This window comes from Hyaena hyaena, unplaced genomic scaffold (genome assembly GCF_003009895.1).
Source record: "Hyaena hyaena isolate Hyena2069 unplaced genomic scaffold, ASM300989v1 scaffold_804, whole genome shotgun sequence".
NCBI classification, from domain to species: Eukaryota; Metazoa; Chordata; class Mammalia; order Carnivora; family Hyaenidae; genus Hyaena; species Hyaena hyaena.
In genome coordinates, this window is record NW_024081436.1 from 343,695 (window position 1) to 363,744 (window position 20,050).

At 39.5% G+C, this 20,050-nt stretch overlaps 1 protein-coding gene and 1 long non-coding RNA gene across 3 annotated transcripts in view; one reads left to right on the forward strand and one right to left on the reverse strand.

Annotated features, from left to right (window-relative positions):
* Positions 1 to 17,250, reverse strand: part of LOC120221693 (histone PARylation factor 1) — a 29,977-nt gene extending 12,727 nt beyond the window's left edge. The window contains exons 1-4 of the mRNA XM_039219217.1: positions 17,159 to 17,250; positions 11,979 to 12,138; positions 9,525 to 9,714; positions 8,295 to 8,393 (exon numbers count right to left, since the gene is read on the reverse strand). Of these exons, the coding sequence (XP_039075148.1) occupies positions 8,295 to 8,393; positions 9,525 to 9,714; positions 11,979 to 12,138; positions 17,159 to 17,206 (497 nt within the window). The 5' untranslated portion in view covers positions 17,207 to 17,250. The remainder of the gene's footprint in view (positions 1 to 8,294; positions 8,394 to 9,524; positions 9,715 to 11,978; positions 12,139 to 17,158) is intronic.
* Positions 17,251 to 17,410: 160 nt separating this feature from the next.
* The window catches only part of LOC120221691, a 238,320-nt gene continuing 235,680 nt past the window's right edge, over positions 17,411 to 20,050 (forward strand). For both annotated transcript variants that reach the window (XR_005525874.1, XR_005525875.1), the window contains exon 1: positions 17,411 to 17,506. This is a non-coding gene — a long non-coding RNA (uncharacterized LOC120221691). The remainder of the gene's footprint in view (positions 17,507 to 20,050) is intronic.

Genomic DNA, 20,050 nt, shown 5'->3' on the forward strand with positions numbered 1-20,050 from the left:
GGAAGTTAAGGGAGTATGTTAGAGACATCCAATTCCATGCAACATAAAGCCTGCAGATTACCAACAGTTCTCTCAAAATGCCTAATAGAACTAAGGACTGATGGGTGTGGGGGCGAGTGGGGAGATGGGCATGGAGGGGGGCACTTGTGGGGATGAGCACTGGGTGTTATATGGAAACCAAACTGACAATAAACTATTTGTAAAAAAGAAAAAAAAATGCCTAATAGATTTCTTCAAATAAGGGGAAAATAATTATTGCTAAAAAGGTACCCATCACAGAAATGGCAAGAATAATTCAAGTTTGCATTTTCTCTATAATAAAGATATACGACTAGGGCGCCTGGGTGGCTCAGTTGGTTAAGCCGACACTTATGATTGGCTCAGGTCATGATCTCAGGGTTTGGGAGTTTGAGCCCCACATCACTGCTTGGGATTCTCCCTTTCTCTCTCTCTCCCCTTCCCCTGCTGTGCTCTCTCTCAACAATAATAAACAAATTTTTAAAAAAGATAGAAGAGGTATTTAAAAATCTGAGATTAAAACAAATTTTAGGCCATATTACTTGATAATGACATACAGCGTACTGCTTTGGAGAAGTGTGGTAGGACACAAGAAAATAGTATATGCATACCAAAAAGGCTTTTTTAAAAGGAGCCAGAGGATACTTACAATACTTCGGGTCAGCAGACTTTTTCAAATTGTTATCTACAAATTTGTGTTAAGATAAATTTAGAAAATGTAAAAGGAAATAAAAGCTATTTTACAAGCTTATACAAAAGCACAATCCAAAATAATTTTAAAGTATGTGAATATTATCATACATTAATGCCACTTATGGAAATAATTACAATCTACAGATTTAATGCATTCCCTATCAAAATACCAACAGTATTTTTCACAGAATTAGAACAATGCTAAAATTTATATAGAACCACAAAAGACCACAAAAGAGCCAAAGCAATCTTGAAAAAGAAAAAGCTGGATGTATCACAATTCCAAATTTCAAGTTGTATTACAAAGCTGTAGGGATCAAAACAGTATAGTACTGGCACAAAAACAGACACAAATCAATGGAACAAAAGAGAAATCCCAGAAATAAACCAATTGTGTGGTCAATTATCTTCAACAAAGGAAGCAAGAATATGCATTGGAAAAAAGACAGTCTCCCAACAAATGGTGATGGGAAAACTGGACAGCTACATGAAAATGATACTGGACAATTTTCTTAAACCATACACAAAAATAAATTCAAATCAGCTTAAAGGCCCTAAATGTGAGACCTCAAACCACAAAAGTCCTAGAAAACAGCACAGGCAGTAGCTTTTCTGCCATCAGCTAGAACAACAACTTTTTAGAAAGGTCTTCTGAGGACAAGGGGGAACAAAAGCAAAAATGAACTAGTGGAACTACATCAAAATGAAAAGCTTCAGCACAGCAAAGGAAACAACCAACAAAACTAAAAGACAACCTACAAAATAAGAGAAGGTATTTGCAAAGGACATATCCAAAACAGGGTTGGTATCCAAAATACATAAAGAACTTATAAAACTCAACACAGAAAACACAAATAATCCAATTAAAAAATAGGCAGAAGACACGAACAGACCTTTTCCCAAGGAAGACACAGAGATGACCAACAGACAAATGAAAAGATGCTCAACATCACTCACCATCAGGGAAATACAAACCAAAACTACAAGGAGGGGTGCCTGGCTGGCTCAGTCGAAAGGGAAAGTAACTCTTGATCCCAGGGTCTTGAGTTTGAGCCCCACATTGGGTGTAGAGAATACTTAAATAATTTTTAAAAACCTACAAGGAGTTATCACTTCACACTGTCAGTCTAAAATACAAGAAACAAGTGTTGGTGAGGATGTGGCTAAACAAAAACTCTTATGCACTGTTGGTGGGAATACAAACTGGTGTGGCCACTGTGGGAAAGAGCATGGAGGTTCCTCAAAAAATTAAAAACAGAATTACCACATGATCCAGTAATTGCACTGCTCGGTATTTACCCAAAGAATTCTTAATTCGAAGGAATATATGCACTCTGTTTATTGCAGCATTATTTATAACAGCCAAATTATGGACCCAGCCAAGTCTCCACTGATAGATGAATAAAGGGGTGTGTGTGTGTGTGTGTGTGTGTGTGTGTGTGTGTGTGTAATGTGTATGTATGTATGTATGTGTGAGTGTATATAGCTATCTATAATGGAATATTATTTGGTCATAAAAAAGAACGAAATTCTGCCATTTATAACAACAAGGATGGATCTAGACGGTATAATGCTAAGCGAAATAAGCCAGGCAAAGAAAGATAAATATCATATAGTTTCACTCATATGTGGAATTTAAGAATCAAACAAATGAACAAAGGAGGGTAAAAGCAAGCCAGAAAAAAACCCCAGACTAACTATAAAAAAATAGATGGTCACTGCAGGGGAGGCGTGGTTGGGGTGGGGGGTGAGGGAATATGTGAAGGGGATTAAGAGTACACTTACCTTGATGAAAACTGAGTAATATATGGAATTGCTGAATCACTACTGTACACCCTAAACTAATACAATGCTGTATGTTAACTACACTGGAATAAAAACTCTATTACATCACGATGTGAAAAAAATCATATTCATTAATATTACCACCAATCTCATTAAAAAGTCTTTAGGTAGTGAGAAGCAATGAAGCTCACAATGGTAGTTACAAGCTTCCTTAATTCTAATTTTTGCTTTTGAAATCTTAAATTTTATCACTGACAACAAATTTAGTCACAGTTGTTTTCTTTGGCTCATTTGAGAAAATGTCTGCAAATAAAAACCTATGTCAGAATATCCAGTCTTTATCAGTCACTCTTTCAAATAAATGAGAAAAGTTCAGCTCCCACTCAATCTCGTAAGACCATTTTCCTTGAGATAAACTTTAACATCTGAGTATGCATGAGTGCTTTCCACATACTTACCATCTCATTACACAAAATGTTAACCAGATTGTGTCCTCAATGGTAGAGATCTAATATCTTTACTGCTTCAACACTGACATTGTTAAATGATATTCACATTATATTACTGCTGTGAATAATGACAACTGCAATTCTGGTGCCACTGCCTTGATTTCTGTCAAGGTATCATCAGTATTACCTGCATTACCTTTATGCCACTGTTGCAAAAATGACATATTATCACAAATAGTTTTGACTTCACAGTCCTCCTAAAAAATGTCAAGCATACCTGGAAGTCCACACACCACTGTTTGATAACTGCTTTTTAGGTTATAGTTTCAAACCTGAATATACGTCAGAATCTCCTGGGTTACTGGTTAAAAGTACTTTGAGCTAGTGTTTGAAAAATCACTGCCTCCAGTAACAAATTCATATTACCCTGTATTGCAAGGCAGAGAATATGGGGGCAGCAGGCAAGAGGAAAAAAGACGAACAAGTTGACCCATGATCTGATATACTGGCCACATTTATTCTTTTTATGAAGTACCAAATATTTTACATAGTATTTGGGTCTGCACAAGGCAAGCAGTCATTAAATATGTTCATTCATTTTTAATGTCCATTTATAATTAAAATTACAGAAGTATAATTATGGATTGCATTTAGATATACTTATGTATTTAAAAAAATATTCCTGGGGTACCTGGGTGGCTCAGTTGGTTGTGGCTCAAGACATGATCCAACAGTTTCCTGGGTTTGAGCATCGGCTCAAATGCTAACTGTGAAGTCTGCTTGGGATTTTTTCTCTCTCCCTTTCTGCCCCTCTCCCTCGCTTACACGGTCTCTGTCTCTCTCAAATACATGAATAAACTTAAAAAAAATTCCTAAGTCTTATTCTAGATGTACTGAAGTGGCATCTCTAGAGGTAAGACCTACAGACCTCAAGGTAAAGTACTCCTAACTGTAACTCATGAGATCCTGATATACAGTCAGGTTTAAAACCATTAACGAAATAGTAGTTAACAAAGAATGGTCTGGGGACCCTATGGGGTCCCTGAAACCTTGCAGGAGGTCTCTGAGGTCAAAACTATTGCTATAATTATTTTAGTGAAAAAAAAGAAAGAGAAAAAATCATTCTTTTAAGTTTATTTTGAAAGAGCAAGAATGAGAGAGAGGAGAGCGAGCATGTCCGTGGAGAGCAGGGGCAGAGAGAGGGAGAGAATCCCAAGCAGGCTCCTCACTGTCAGCACAAAGCCCAATGTGGTGCTCCATCTCACAAACAGTGAGATCATGATCTGAGCCACAATCAAGAGTTGGTCACTTAACCAACTGAATCACCCAGGCACCCCAGTATTAAAATTCTTTAATCTTTACTGTTTGCTGGCTGAATCTGCATTTCTTTGGGATTAAATCTTGCACAGCGAACTAGTTTCCCTGGGCATAAAAATGTTTATTACAAATAGTCTTCCTTAAAAAGACCTTACTCAGGCTATTTGGGGTCTTTTGTGGTTCCACACAAATTTTAGGAAAGTTTGTTCTAGCTTTGAGAAGAATGCTGGTGCAATTTTGATTGGGATTGCATTGAATGTGTAGATTGCTTTGGGTATTAATGACATTTTAACTATATTTATTCTTCCAATCCATGAGCATGGAATGTTTTTCCATTTCTTTGTGTCTTCTTCAATTTCCTTCGGGCCAATGGAATAGAATAGAGAACTCAGCTTTGGACCCAAAAGTGTACAGCCAACTAATCTTTGACAAAGCAGGAAAGAGTATCCAATGGAAAAAAGACAGCCTCTTTAACAGATGGTGCTGGGAGGACTGGACAACATGCAGAAGAATGAAACTAGATCATTTTCTCACACCATACACAAAAATAAACTCAAAATGGATAAAGGATCTGAATGTTAGACAGGAAACCATCAAAACCCTAGAGGAGAAAGCCGGAAACAACCTCCTTGACCTCCACCGCAGCAATTTTTTACTTGACACATCCCCAAAGGCAAGGGAATCAAGAGCAAAAATGAACTATTGGGACCTCATCAAGATAAAAAGCTACACGGCAAAGGGAACAATCCATAAAACTAATAGACAACCAAAAGAATGGGAAAAGATAGTTACAAATGACATATCAGATAAAGGGTTAATATCCAAAATCTATAAGGAACTCACCAAACTCCACACCCGAAAAACAAACAACCCAGTGAAGAAATGGGCAGAAGACATGAACAGACACTTCTCCAAAGAGGACATCCAGATGGCCAACAGACACATGAAACGATGCTCAGCATCCCTCCTCATCAGGGAAATACAAATCAAAACCACACTGAGATACCACCTCACGCCAGTCAGAGTGGCTAAAATGAGCCAATCAGAGAACTCTAGATGCTGGCGAGGATGTGGAGAAATGGGCACCCTTCTACACTGTTGGTGGGAATGTAAACTGGTGCAGCCCCTCTGGAAAACAGTAGGGAGATTCCTCAAAAAATTAACAATAGAACAATAGCACTGCTAGAAATTTACCCAAGGGATATAGGAGTGCTGATGCACAGGGGTACATGTACCCCAATGTTCATAGCAGCCCTCTCAACAATAGCCAAAACATGGAAAGAGCCTAAGTGTCCATCAACTGACGAATGGATGAAGAAGATGTGGTTTATCTATACAATGAAATACTACATGGCAATGAGAAAGAATGAAATCTGGCCATGTGTAGCAACATGGATGGAACTTGAGGGTGTTAGGCTGAGCGAAATAAGTCAGGCAGAGAAGGACAAATACCATATGTTTGTACGTATAGGAGGATTAGGAGGAACTTAATGGAGGACCATGGGGGAGAAAAGGGAAAAATAATGGGGGAGAGGGAGGGAAGCAAACCATGAGAGACTCTTGAATGGCGAGAACAAACTGAGGGCAGATGGGGTGGGGGAGGGGAAGGGGGGTGATGGGCATGGAGGAGGGTACTTGTGGGGATGAGCACTGGGTGTTATATGGAAACCAACTTGACAATAAACTATTTTAAAAAAATAAATAAAATGCTACACAGCAATAGACTGTGTGGAGGCCTAGCAATATGGCTAAATAGCCTAAAAAAAAAAAAAAAAAAGTATCAGCTACTCAGGCTGATAAAGAAACTAAGTGTCCTGATTAGTTGAAGGTGCCAAAAAACTAAAACAGTTATAATACTTGAAAAGTATTCCAACCTTTTACTTCTAAGTTTGAGATAAATTATTGAAGGCAGAAGACATTCTTTGTGTGAAATAACATTAGGTACTCAAATAGTTCCTGGTCTTCACCTAAATTATACATTTATCACCAATTTTTGTTTCCTTTTTGGTGTTCTCCAATAAGCTAAAAAAAAAAAAAACCCAAAAAAACAACAAAAAACCCCAACCCCACGAAAACCAGAACAGTCTTGGATTATTTTACCACTGTATCTTTCTTTAAAAAAAAAAAAAAAAAGACTTTTAGGGGATGGGACACCTGGAAGGCGCAGTTGGTTAAGCGTCCAACTCTTGATTTTGGCTCAGTTCTTGCTTTCACAATGAGTTTGTGAGTTTGAGGCTCCACATCAGGATGTGTGCTGACAGCACAGAGCCTGTTTGGGACTCTCTCTCTCCCCCTCCCCCACTCGAACTCTCTGTCTCAAAATAAACTTAAAAAGATTTTTAGTAAGACTAAGGAAAAGTCACGCATTTTTGCATGCCAAATTATTTGTAGAATGAATAAACTATTTATGGAGCATCTACTGTGGGGCAGCTACTTTGCATAAGGAAAAAGCCTCTTTCCTCATGGAACTTCTATGTTAATGCAAGAGACAAGTAATAAGCAAGTAAAGAGCTACACTTTCTAATAAAGATACCACCAACTTAAATTGAATAATCTGAAGAGCTTGAAAGAATATATAAATTATAAATAACAAGAAACATTTTAGAAAAACTGAGAAGTATCAGAAAGACAAAGAGCTTTTTTGGACATCCACCATATAGTTCCTCTTTCAGATATAGCAGTATGCATGCAGCAGTCTAGACAGGGCACCTGTTGACTTAGTTTGAATTCTGTTTACTGCAAATTTGCACTATTAAGTCATAGGGAATAGAAGTCTTCAAGTGGAGTGTGAAAAGAGGCCACACAAAACATGACCTACTTATATGGAAGGTGACAAAGACTGCTCTCTTCATTTATTACAATGTAAACTGCACAGCTGCTGCCAGACGCTTCAAATCAAGTCTGTGGCTGGCACAGTATATGGACTGGCTCACATAGCTCCATTCCAAGCCCCCTTCCCACAAGAGCCTGCTACATTTCCCACCCTATTCTTCAGCTCCGGCTCCACGGGAGGCTTAGCTTCTCTCAAACAGATACAGTTCTTTGAAATGTGAAAGGCAGAACAGATACCAGGTGAAGGTTGTACGTCTACTACCAGCAGTGAATAGCCAGAGGCATCAGACTATTCAGTAGCAGCTAGAGCTGACATGTGGGTGCCTGGTCTTCAGCTTCTGTCGGGGCTGAAGTGGAGGCAGGGCAGCCCCTTTACTCCCACAGAATGATTCACAGACAGTGACTGACGAGAGCCACTTGTGGCAGCAGTTCTTGACCTCCCAGCTTCCTGACAGTGGCAGAGCTGTAAACTCCACCACTGAGCCAGCTCCGCCACACAAATGGCACGCCTGGAGGCTCCACTGGCCCTTGCAAGAATTTTATGAACACCTGACTTTCTTTTCTTTCATTCCAGTATAGTTAACATACAATGTTTAGTTTCAGGTATACAACACAGTGATTCAACAATTTATGAGCACCTGCTTTTACTGTATTAAATCTTTGTTTGAACTGTACACAGTGGGTTCTTTTAATGAACTCTTAGTGATGGTGTTTAAAATAAAATGCCTAAAAATCTTTTGATTTTGCCATGGGACTAACAAATTCAAGATTAAATAATATTTTTCCTTAAATAAAGTAATTTGTTTCATGAGTACTTTTCTGGTGAAAAGTAGAAGTGTGGATAAGAGGGGCCCCTAGGTGGCTCAGTCGGTTAAGTGTCTGACTTCAGTTCAGGTCATGATCTCACCATTCAAGGCCCACACTGGGCTCTGTGCTGACAGCTTGGAGTCTGGAGCCTGCTTGGGATTCTGTGTCTACTTCTGTCTGCCCCTCCCCTGCTCACGCTCTGTCTCTGTCTCACAAAAATAAACAAACATTAAAAAAAAAGTGTGGATGAGAATATCTGAAAACATCATGGAAATGATCTCTTGAAATCTAAACTTTTGGAGTTACCTCAATACCCCTAAGTGATGGACTGATATAGTACAAAAATTTTAAACCAATATTATAAATAGGAGAAGGATTAAAATATTTTCTTACTTGACTGCAGCAAACACATTATCTCCACTTTGAACAATTATGCAGTTTTTCTTTGCTTCATTTGTACCAATATATACAGGAAGTTCATCAGGAGAATCCCTGTTTAAGCAAAAGATTAAAAATTTAGCTGCCCATCATGCAAGTAGAATTTTAGGCCTATAGACAACAATTTATATGTCTGCAGGTTTTTAAGAAATTGGGACAAATTTGCTGGGTTTAAGCTCTAAGTTTCTTAGGAAGATCTCCAATAAATCTTACTTATATAACAGATCTAAAATTAAAATTCTTAAGACCTAGTTACTTTTATATTTAAATACAAAGAAAGGGGGAATAAGGCTTGTCAAAAGAAGTAGGGAAAATTATACACAATCCTCTCTACCCTAGTTCTATAGTCTGTGTAAAAAAGAAAAAAGGTAAAGAAACAAAAAGAAACAGGACAGGATTATAAAACATGAGAAGGGATGCAATTCAGACATATAAACCAAATCATTTTATTTTACAATAAAGGAAACCAATACAGAGCAATGAAGTGACTCAGCCAAGGTCCTAGTAAATTCTGCCAGAAGCAGAATCTATGTAACCCAGTTCCCAGCCCTGTGTGCATTCTACAGTACCACACTTCTCGCTAGGCAGGCTTCCTCTATTATCCCACAGTTAATCTTTAAACAGTGTCTCTACTGACAGAAGGTATTTTTTTCTTTCAAGCTACTTCTATTTCTTAACATTCTAAGCATCTTGCACGTATCCATTTAATCCTTTTAATATTCCCATTAGGTATGTACAATTATTATCCTCATCTTACTAGAGGAAACTGGGTAAACAGAAAATCACAATCACTAAAGGTGGCTGGCACATGGTCACTCAGATAATAGAACCAGTCTGACTCCACAGCACATTCTTAATTCTATGGTCCTTGGAAGTGCAGAGCCAATTTAAGTCATGGCCACTGCTCTAAATTATCTTTCTTGGGCTACAAGAGTGTTTCTCAATCCAAAAGGTAAAAAAAGTTTATAATCACAAAGGAAAAACCAGTGAGGTTCAACCCTAAAGAATTCACTCATCCTTGGGTAGCTTACAATGGCAATATCAAGAACATTAGATGCCTATGTATCCACCAATAGAGGAAAATATGCCCTTGACCTTAAGTGAGTCTAGTGAACGTCTATTTATATTCATTATACTACGGATACAGCCCAGTAGCTGTATTTTAGAGAAGAATATCTCTTTTACCTGAAATACCCCATGTGGAATTGAGTTTTATTATCTCCAATAATAATGGTCTGGAACTCAGGAGGATCATAGTAAAATCTCCAGTGAAGGTTAAAATTCAGGCTTGCTGACTTTTTCTTCATTTTATGTTTTCCGGCAAGGATATCATAAGGACCCACTAATCGAAGTCCAAGGCTTGTGGAAAGGGCATCTATAAATTAAGTAAGTGTATTCAGACAATAACTTTCTGAAGGCAGACAGGAAAGGCCTTTTATTCATAAACTATTTCTAAGAAATTTTCTTAAAAAAAAAAAAGCTTCTAAAATGAAAGAGCTTCAGTTACATTTGAAGACATAAATACTCAATGAAAAATCAGAGCAATGAAAACGTGGCACTCACATTTAATTCTCTCTTAAATTCACAACTGATTTTATTTCAAACATTACTGCTGTTTCTTATTCTGCACAAAGCAAGACTTTTGTATTCTCATGGGCATATTAGAGCTTCAAGTACTTACACTGACTCATTGCTATGTTGTTTTTAGCCTCAGATATTTGTAACATACTCATATTAAGGAAGAAATAAGACAGCAAGTGAAGGTGCATTAAGGAGGGTAAACAATTTATTCAATAAAAAGTATATTTAATGAAAGCATTTCCTTTCCCTTCTTCCTACACCTCAGCTAACTATCACTCTCAATTCCCTTGCCTTTGTCCAACCCTAATTCTGGATGATTCCATCTCTTCTTCATCCACAGATCACAAAGGGAGAATACTAAATAAAATCAGAGAGTGTACATGTTCAAACATATCCTTTTATATCAGATGGGTCCTTGTCCCTTCTTTAAGAGAGAATAAGCACTCCAGGCAGGACCTGGATATATAAGGAGATGGGGATGGAGGAAGAAAATTCATGGAAGAAGTAACAACTTGAATAAAGGCATAGAAACAGTTTATTTGGGGGGAAGGGGAGGAATGTTCAGCTTAGTTGGAACTTAGGGTAGCATTCACTAATTTTTTTAAGTTTATTTATTTTGGGTGGGGGAAGAAGGGGCAGAGAGCAAGAGGAGAGAGAGACAAAATCCCAAGCAGGTTCCACGCTGACAGCTTGGAGTCTGATGAGGGGTTTATATTCCCAAAGTCGGAGATCATGACCTGAGCTGAAATCAAGAGTCGGATGCTTAACCAACTGAGCCACCCAGGTGTCGCTACACTAATTCTTAAAGTACCAAAAAACTAAAGTCATCCATCTTATTGGCCAGAGATAACAAGGTTAATAGTCTGATACACAGTAATGTTTTCCTCCCTCTATGAACATATAGATATTTTAAAGGAAATCATGCTGTTTTATAATGGTTTTTTGTTTTCCATTCAGTCCTCACTTAAATTTTCTGAGTATTTTTCCATGTTATTAAATATTTTTTCCTAATTTTTAATAGCTGTATGAAATTCCATTATTGACATTTACCATTTCTAATTTTTTTTACTCATCTAAACAGTGCTTCAGTGAACATCTTTGCTAATACATGTTGTGCAATCATATTGTCAGATAAGTTGCTGCACAGTTTAAGTGTTTTGCTATATTGCCAAAATTCATTGTTATTTACCAATACACATTTCCATCAGTACTTTATGGGAGTGCTTATCTCCCACCTGTTAAAACACATAAACACCACAAAAGATAATGGTGAAAAGCAACTCTGCAACAACAATTATCAGTTTTTTGTGCATCCTTTCAGAGACAGTACATAAGCACCCAAAAAGTACATAGGAATATGTGTGTCTTTGACTTTAAAAAAAAAAAATATGAACGGGATGGGGGAGTACGTGAATGGCTCAATAGGTTAAGGATCCGACTCTTGATAATGATCTCTCAGTTTGTGAGTTTGAGCCCTGTATCTGGCTCTGTGCCGACAGTGTGGAGTCTGCTTGGGATTCTCCCTCTCTGTCTGCCCTTACCCTGTTCATGCTCTCTCAAAAATAAACTTAAAAAAAAAAAAAATTCAAATGGTAGCACACTCTATACATTTTTTTCACTTGACATATTTTAGGCACAATACTTCATTATATAAAATTTACCTTGTTCTTTCAAAACTATGAATATCCATTGACAGATGTGTTATTGATGGGCTTTTGCCATTTCCCACGTGTTTCAATAAATTTCATTGAACTGAACATAATTTTTAGTTCACCTAATCCCTAAGTTCCTAGAAGTAGAACTGCTAAGTCATACTAAAACTCCTGCAACAAATCAAAGTACTTCTTTTCTTTAAAACCCTCATCAAAGCATGTTGTGAAATTATTTACCTTTGCCAGTATAACAGGGGATAGTCACATGTTATTATAGCATTATTTTTATATTTCTCTTAGAAATTTCTTTGAAAAAGTTCCTTTTCTGTGAACTACTTAGATTCCTTGGTCCACTTTCCTATTATCTTTTCCATTCTAGAAGCAGAATGATTCCGGAACAACTCACCAGCTGGCTTTTCAGGATCAAGCTCTTCACAGAACTTCCAGAAGTGATAGAAATCTTCAGGAAGAGAAAGTTTATAATGATTTTCTACTTCTTGTCGAAGGTCACTGGAGACATCAGCTTCACAGGATTTACTCTTCTTCACATCAACTGTGTTTTCACACTGAAACTCAGCATACAGAACTTTTGTTTCTCCAAAAGTAATTTTGGTAACTTTCCTTGCATAACAATATTGCTTTTTTTTTTTTTTAACGTTTATTTATTTTTGAGACAGAGAGAGACAGAGCATGAGCTGGGGAGGGGCAGAGAGAGAGGGAGACACAGAATCTGAAACAAGCTCCAGGCTCTGAGCTAGCTGTCAGCACAGAGCCCGATGCGGGGCTTGAATCCACGGATTACAAGATCATGACATGAGCCAAAGTCAGACGCCTAACCGACTGAGCCACCCAGGTGCCCCCAGTATTGCTCATTTTTGTTCACCCAACTCTGATACAGTTTTAAGTTTCCTTAAAACTCCACAAATGGTATTTCTGAATAAAATCTAGGGATTCTTTTGGGCAAAGAAAAAAGGAAAACTGTAATATACAGCGGTCAAGAAGGATGCACACAGCAAGTCTTTAAATATACTTCTCTAAGAGAATGGAAATATAGAAAATAAAAAAACAAGTATATAAGGTACAGAATAGGAAGAGGAATAAGGAAGATTTTGCCTTCTTTGGGTAAATAGGTTATTATGCCATTTAAGTAGATTCGGTGATCACACCAGAAGCCAACTGTCAGAAATAACCTGATAAAAGGGGACTTACCATTTTTTGGTAAATTGTTCTGAATTTTACAATTGTTCTGAAAACAATTATTTCAGAAAAGGGCGTTTAATGCCAGGACTAGGTTATAAAACTCATCTCTAATATCCCTGCAATATGTTATGTAAGTATGCTAGGTTTTATAATACCTATTTGTTAATTTCTATAAAGATAAAATGCTTAGTTGGAGGTTACATCTTTAGTTTTCTTTTAAATTTCTTTATTTTTGAGAGAGAGACAGAGCATGAGAGGGGGGAGGGGCAGAGAGAGGAAGTCACAGAATCCAAAGCAGTCTCCAGGCACAGAGCCTGATGGGCTTGAACCCATGAACCATGGGGTCATGACCTGATCTGAAGTGGGACACTTAACCGACTGAGCCACCCAGTTGCCCCTATATCTTTAGTTTTCTAAGCAGCAGTTTTTTCTTTCTAGGAGCCTCTATCCTTTCTTTCTGGATTAAGTTTCTTCTTTTTTATTCTTCCTTTCCACCTGTGTCAGCGCTTCTCAACTAGGAGCGACTTTGCCTCCCAGGGAACACGCTTAGTTGTCATAAATTTAGGATAGGGTGCCAATGACATTTAGTGGAGCAGAGACCAGGGATGCTGCTGAGCATTTGACGATGCACTGGATCAGCGCCCTTAAGAAACGCCTACCAGGTTCACAATGTCCATTGTGCAAGGCTGAGAAATTCTAACCTAGAAGTTTCTCAGATTTTATTTTCCCAGTAGGCTCAAGGTTATTGATGTTAGTTTACATATCAAAGTCTATACAATATATTTATAAATCAGATGATGCAAACAAGAATGTTCTCGGGGTGGCTCAGTTGGTTAAGCGTCCAACTCTTGATTTCAACTCAGGTCATGATGTGTCTGTGAGTTCCAGCCCTGCATGGGGCTGCATGGAATTCTCTCTCTCTCTGCCCCTCCCCTGCTTATGCACACACACGCTCGCTCTCTCAAAATAAACATTTAAAAAAATGTTCCTGATAGTGCTGTTTATAAGAGTAGAAAACGGAACAAATGAAAACGTCTATTGACATAAGGAGGTAAACTTAAAGGATTTCTAACAGTGGAATATTCTGCTTAGTGAAAAGAAAAATATAGCTACACACAATATAGATCTGTCTTAATAATACAATGTTGCATGAAAGAAAAAAGTCCTTAAAGTTTATATGCAGCATGACAGCGTTTTTATTATATTCAAAAACAACAAATATTGTTTGTGACAAAGCTATAAAAAGAAGGCAAGGCAAAACATAAAATTGAGGATGGAAGCTACATAAATGGGGTTGACAGGAAGTTAGAAAAAAAAGGTGAGGAACACAAGTATAGCTAATTGTCAGTGTTTTAGTTCCTGGGTAGGGCAAAGGTTCACGGATGTTTTTTACATTATTAAATAAGGTAAAGGAGGGCCATGCATTGACCAGTAACATTTTATTATGTCAAGGATTATAATGTGTCTGAGGTCATAAAACAATTTAAATTGAAGAAAAAGGCTACTGAAATATGGATCCAGGGGCACCTGAGTGGCTCAGCTGGTTAAGCATCTGATTTCAGCTCAGGTCATGATCTCATGGTTCATGAGTTCTAAGCCCACACGTGGCCTCTCTGCTATCAGTGCAGAGCTCAGTTTGGATCCTCTGTCCCTGCTCAGTCCCTCCCTTGCTCATGCACTCTCTCTCAAAAATGAATAAACGTTTAGGGGCACCCGGATGACTCAGTTGGTTAAGCATCCGACTCTTGATCTTGGCTCAGGTCATGATCTCGCAATTTGTGAGTTGGAGCTCTACAATGGGCTCTGTACTGGTCAGCATGTAGCCCGCTTATAATTCTCCCTTTCTCTGCCCCTTCCCTGCATGTGCGTGCATGCTCGCTCGCTCGCTCTCTCTCTCAAAATAGATAAATAAATTAAAAAAAAAATTTATAATGAATAAACATTAAAATAAAAAGGGTGCCTGGGTAGTTCAGTTGGTTGAATGTTTCACTCCTGATTTCTGTTTGGGTCATGGGCTTGTGGTTCCTGAGTTCGGGCCCCACACTGGGCTCTGTGCTGACAGTGTGGAGCCTGGTTGGGATTCTCTCTCTCCTTCTCTCTGCCCCTCCCCTGCTCGCTGTATCTCTCTCTAAATAAATAAACATTTTTAAAAAATTAAAAAAGAAGAAATATGGATGCAGAAATAAATGTTGATAAGTAACAGTAAAGATAACAGTAAAAATAAGTAATAAATAACAATACTTATCATGCACTTACCATGTGCCAAACGTTCTAAACTTTCCTTAATTCATTCAATCCTCACAATTATGTTGTGAGCTAGACAGTACCATCCACATTTTATAAATGAGAAAAATGAAGTATCTTCCCTTACATCCCTAACTGAAAGTGGAAGAACGGTTAAACCCAAACGCGCTGGCTCCAGAGCACAGATTCATCCACTTTATGCTGCCTCTCCGATCACATACAAGAGTAGGAACAACCTGGGTGGCTCAGTCAGTTAAGCATCCGACCTCAGCTCAGATCATGATCTGACGGTTTGTAAGTTCAAGCCCCACATCGGGCTTTGTGCTGACAGGTCAGAGCATGTTATTTTATAGTAAGCAGAGCATGGAGCCTGCTTCTGATTCTGTGTCTTTCTGTCTCTCTACCCCTGCCCCACTCAAGCTCTGTCTGTCTCTCTCTCACTCAAGAATAAACAAACATCAAAAAAAAATTTTTTTTAAGTAGGAACGTATCAAGTCCTGACCTATCCTCTCTTATGTTTTTATAGCAGTCTTTGGTTATGCATTCAAAGACTGGCTCAAACTTAAGATAAAGAAAAGCCTTAAACTACCTTGCTGACGGATGGTTTTGCCTAATGGGTAGACTGCCTGGGCTGATTCTAGAGTCTTCTTCTTTCCAGCTTTGTCACCTTAGGGAAGTTACTTAACCTGTGCCTATTTTCTTATCTATAAAAAGGGCATGTAATACCTATATCACAGGGTTGTTAGGAGTAATAAGTTGTTTTTTAAAAATATGCAGAATAGTTGTAGCACATAATAAATAAATGGTAGCTATTACTGTTAATTATTGTCTATAAATTCATTTTCATCTTTATTTTTTAATGTTTTATTTATTTTTGAGAGACAGACAGAGACAGCATGAGCAGGGGAGGGTCGGAGAGAGAGGGAGTCACAGAATCCGAAGGCAGGCTCCAGGCTCTGAACTAGCTGTCAGCACAGAGCCCGACGCGGGGCTCGAACCCACAAACCGTGAGATCATGACCTCAGCCGACGTCGGTCGCTTAACCGACTGAGCCACCCAGGCGCCCCTCATCTTTATTTCTAATGCTATCACTCAAACTAGTTTATAGCACCTTCAATGGGAGATAAAGATTTTTTCAGCTTTGTCTTACCTCACACACTAATTTAGCATCCTCAAATCCCCAATAACTAGAATTTAGGACAGCTGTCCCCTTCATTGGCTACACTCATCCTTTACCCCGGTGTTCCTAGCAAGCATGACCCAATACAAATAATACCCAGAACTTGGCTCTCTAACAATTAAGCTAACACTGTCCTGCTTTATCGAGTTTATAATACAGAGAGAGTAATTTTTATGAAAACCTTATCACAATATTTCTTTCCTGCCTGACTCTCCTAATTGCTACAGCAGTAGTTACAGAACTTCTAATATCGTATAAAGGGATGAGAACGGGCACATTAATTCATGTCCCGCTCCCCATTATTAGTGCGTTTATAAGGTCCCTCTTTCCCATCTTCCAGACTCCAGCCAGGCAGAACTCCGCTGTGTCCAAGCAGTCTCTACACTTCTCTTTTATTTCTTATTCCTTATTTCTCTCTCTGCCTTAAAAAGCCATTTCCAACTTACGTTGCCCTAAAAGACTACCTTAACAACCTCCTGGGACTTAGATCCTCCTTCAGTGTTTCCACAGCACTTTCTACGCAGCAGCGTTACAATGCCAAACAAAAAACAGTTACAGCAAAATGTATGTTTACTTGTGCCCCGCTTCCCCAAGCTGAGGGCCATACAGGCGGGCAGTGGCAGCATGATTCATCCTAAAACAGCGGCGCCTGGGCAGCGCCTGGCATATAATTGGTTTCCAATCAATCTGTTGCTGGTAGAACGACTGAACCACTGGTTGTCTTACGCTGCTTCCCCCAGGATCCGCACCGCGAGGAGCGCACAAGATGCAAAAGAGCTACTTCTCCGGTCCAAATCCCAGCAGTATGGGAAACAGCAGCCTGGAGCAGACAGCCGTTCCCCCGTTCCCTGGCACACAGCAACCACTCAGTTACCACTGGATAAATGCAATGTGCTGCCCCTTGGTGCCCTGGCTGTTACCCAAAGCGCCTGGCAGAGCCCACACAGCGACTGTGGCAGTACCTGCTGCCCCTCCCCGCCGGGTCTGCGCTTCCCGCCGCCGCCGGCCATTCTGCACTTGCAGGGCCCGTGGAATCCCGCGTCCCGCCGTTGCTTCCGAGCGCCGGCAACTGCTTCCGGATCAAGAGACACCAATCAGAATCACTCTGCTGCCAGGGCCACGCCTAAGAGAAAAGGCTCCGTCGACGCCCCGCCCCGCGAGGCCCCGCCCACTTTCCCAACGGGCGGCGGGGGGTGAAGCTTAGATCCACCCTCCTTGCGTCCCCGCGCAAGCTACTCTAGCGCAGGGAGACGCTACTAACTCCAGGGATGCTTCAGAGACTCCAGCGTCCCGAATTTTGATCCGTTAAGGTGATCCGGCCTTTTTCTTTAGGTGTTTAATAGTAGCAAGACTGGATGTATGGCACTGCCCCCACCCAAACCCTCGTTTCTCCTTGATTTGTATTTATTTAAAAGAGTAATTGTTGCCTGCCTTCCTTCCGTCTCTCTACCTCCTCCACTGCACTATTGTTACCTAACCCTAACTCATTCTCAGTGATCTTTCAGGAGGAAATCAGTTTCCCTCATTCTTTCTTACAGTCTGGATTGTGTTCTCTACACCCTGCTGTACAAATTGTAGCCCAGAACCATCCACATTAGCATTCTGAGGAGAGCTTGTTAAAAATTCGGAATCCAGGGTGCCTGAGTGACTCAGTCACTTAAGTCTCTGATTCTTGGTTTTGGCTCAGGTCATGATACCACGTTTTGTGGGATCCAGCTCCATGCTGACAGGGCAGAGCCTGCTTGGGATTCTCTCTCCCAGTCTCTCTGCTCCTCCCCAGCTTGCAGGTGTGCACTTGCACGCGTGCGCGCGCTCGCTCGCTCTCTTTCTCTAAAAAAAACAAATGAACTTAAAAAGAATTCAGAATCTCTGGCCTACCCACACTTACTGAATGAGAATCTGCATTTCAGCAAGATCCCCCGTTGATTCCCGTGCACATCAAAGTTTGAGAGCCACTGCATTCAAATGATCTGGTGCCTCATTGAGCACAGCCATCCAGGAAGGCCCCCTGCCTCATTCCTGAAAGGATCCTCTGTTTCCTGAATCTCTATCTTCCCTTTTCTCGCTTTGTGGAACCTCTCCTCTAAGAGTTTCTTGAGAATGTTGCAGGCGGGTGCTCCCTCCCCCCTTTTCATTAGACCTGGCATGTATGTATGGTCTTTATTCTGGCGGAGTATAGAATTCTCCGTTGAAAATAATTTTTAGTGAGAATATTAGAGGGTTTGCTTCACGGTGTTTTAGCTTCCAGTATTGTCATGAGAAATCTTACCTCGTGTTCCTATTCTTTATAGATAATTTTATTTTCATTTTCTAAAACAACACAAATTCATCATCTTACAAATTTTGGAGATCACAGTATAAAATCAGTCTCACTGGGCTAAAGTCAAGGAATAGGGAGAATTTACCTACTTCATCCTCAGGTAATTTCTTTATATGTAAACTGTTTCTGTTTTGTTTCGTCTCAAGAAGTTTGAGGATTTTCTCTTTATTCCCAGTGTTCTCAGATTCCGTCATGTATCTTGGTTATGGGTTTTTCTTCATTCTTATGGGGCTGGTATTTGATAGGCTGTGTTTGATCTTGAAACATATGTCTCAGTTCTGGAAATTTTTCTGGTATTATTTATTGCTAATTTCTCTATCTTCCTCCTCCCTCATTGTGTGTCTTCTTTTTTCAGAAATTCATTACTCAGATGTTTGACCTTCTTGAATGACATTTTTTCTTACTTGTTCTATTTTCTATCTTTTTTTTCTTCTTGTTCCACTTTCTGGATGATTTTCCCAATTTAATTAGACAAATATTATATCAAATTATTATTTTGTTTTTTTTTAATGTTTATTTTTGAGAGAGAGAGAGAGAGAAAGCATGTATGTGCAAGTGTGGGAGGGGCAGGGACAGAGGGATAGAGCATCCAAAGCAAGTTCTATGCTAACAGCAGAGAGTCCAGTGCAGGCCTCAAACTTATGAACCCAGGAGAGCATGACCTGAGCTGAAGTCAGATGCTTAACCAAGCCACTCAGTCACCCTATATCAAAAAAAAATTTTTTTATTATATAGGCACACCTTGGAGATACTTTGGGTTTGGTTCCAGACCACACCAATAAAGCAAATATCACAATAAAGTGGGTCAAATGAAATTTTTGGTTTTTCCAGTGTATATAAAGTTAGGTTTATACTGTACTACAGTCTACTAAATATGCAATAGCATGATGTCAAAAAAATTTACACGCCTTAATTTAAAAATATTTTATTACTAAAAAGTGCTAATTATCATGTGAGCTTTGAGTAGAATCTTTTTTGCTGGTGGAGGGTCTTGCATCAATGTTGATGGCTGCTGACGGATCAGGGTAGTGGTTGTTGAAGGTTGGGGTGGCTGTGGTAATTCCATAAAATAAGACAACAATGAAGTTTGCTACATCAATATGTAACTGGGTGAACCAGGGAGATCTCTGGGCCCTGAGGCCTCTGCCCAGCCCATGCCCAGGATGTTGCTCGAGGCTTTTGGTCTCATTGCAGGAAAAGAATTCAAGGATAGCCCAGGCACATTGGTTGAGTAGCACAAGTGAAGAGTCTATAAAATAGAGAGTATACTCTGGAGATGTAAGAGTGGGCAACCTCCAGGGAGAGCTGCCTCTGGGATTGGTCTCTATCCTTTATTAACAGTTGTTAACCGAAGCATGGGATATTCATTACCTGGGTAGGGGATTTTGAGGGAAACAGGGTTTCATTCAGGGTCTTTTCTCCCTTACTTGGTCAGGTCTCTGGCCTTCTTTATCTTGGGCCTCTCTGGTTTGATTTAGCTCCTTGTGGCTTTGTTTGTGGAATGCTGCCAGGACAGGTTGCTAACTTTACTGAT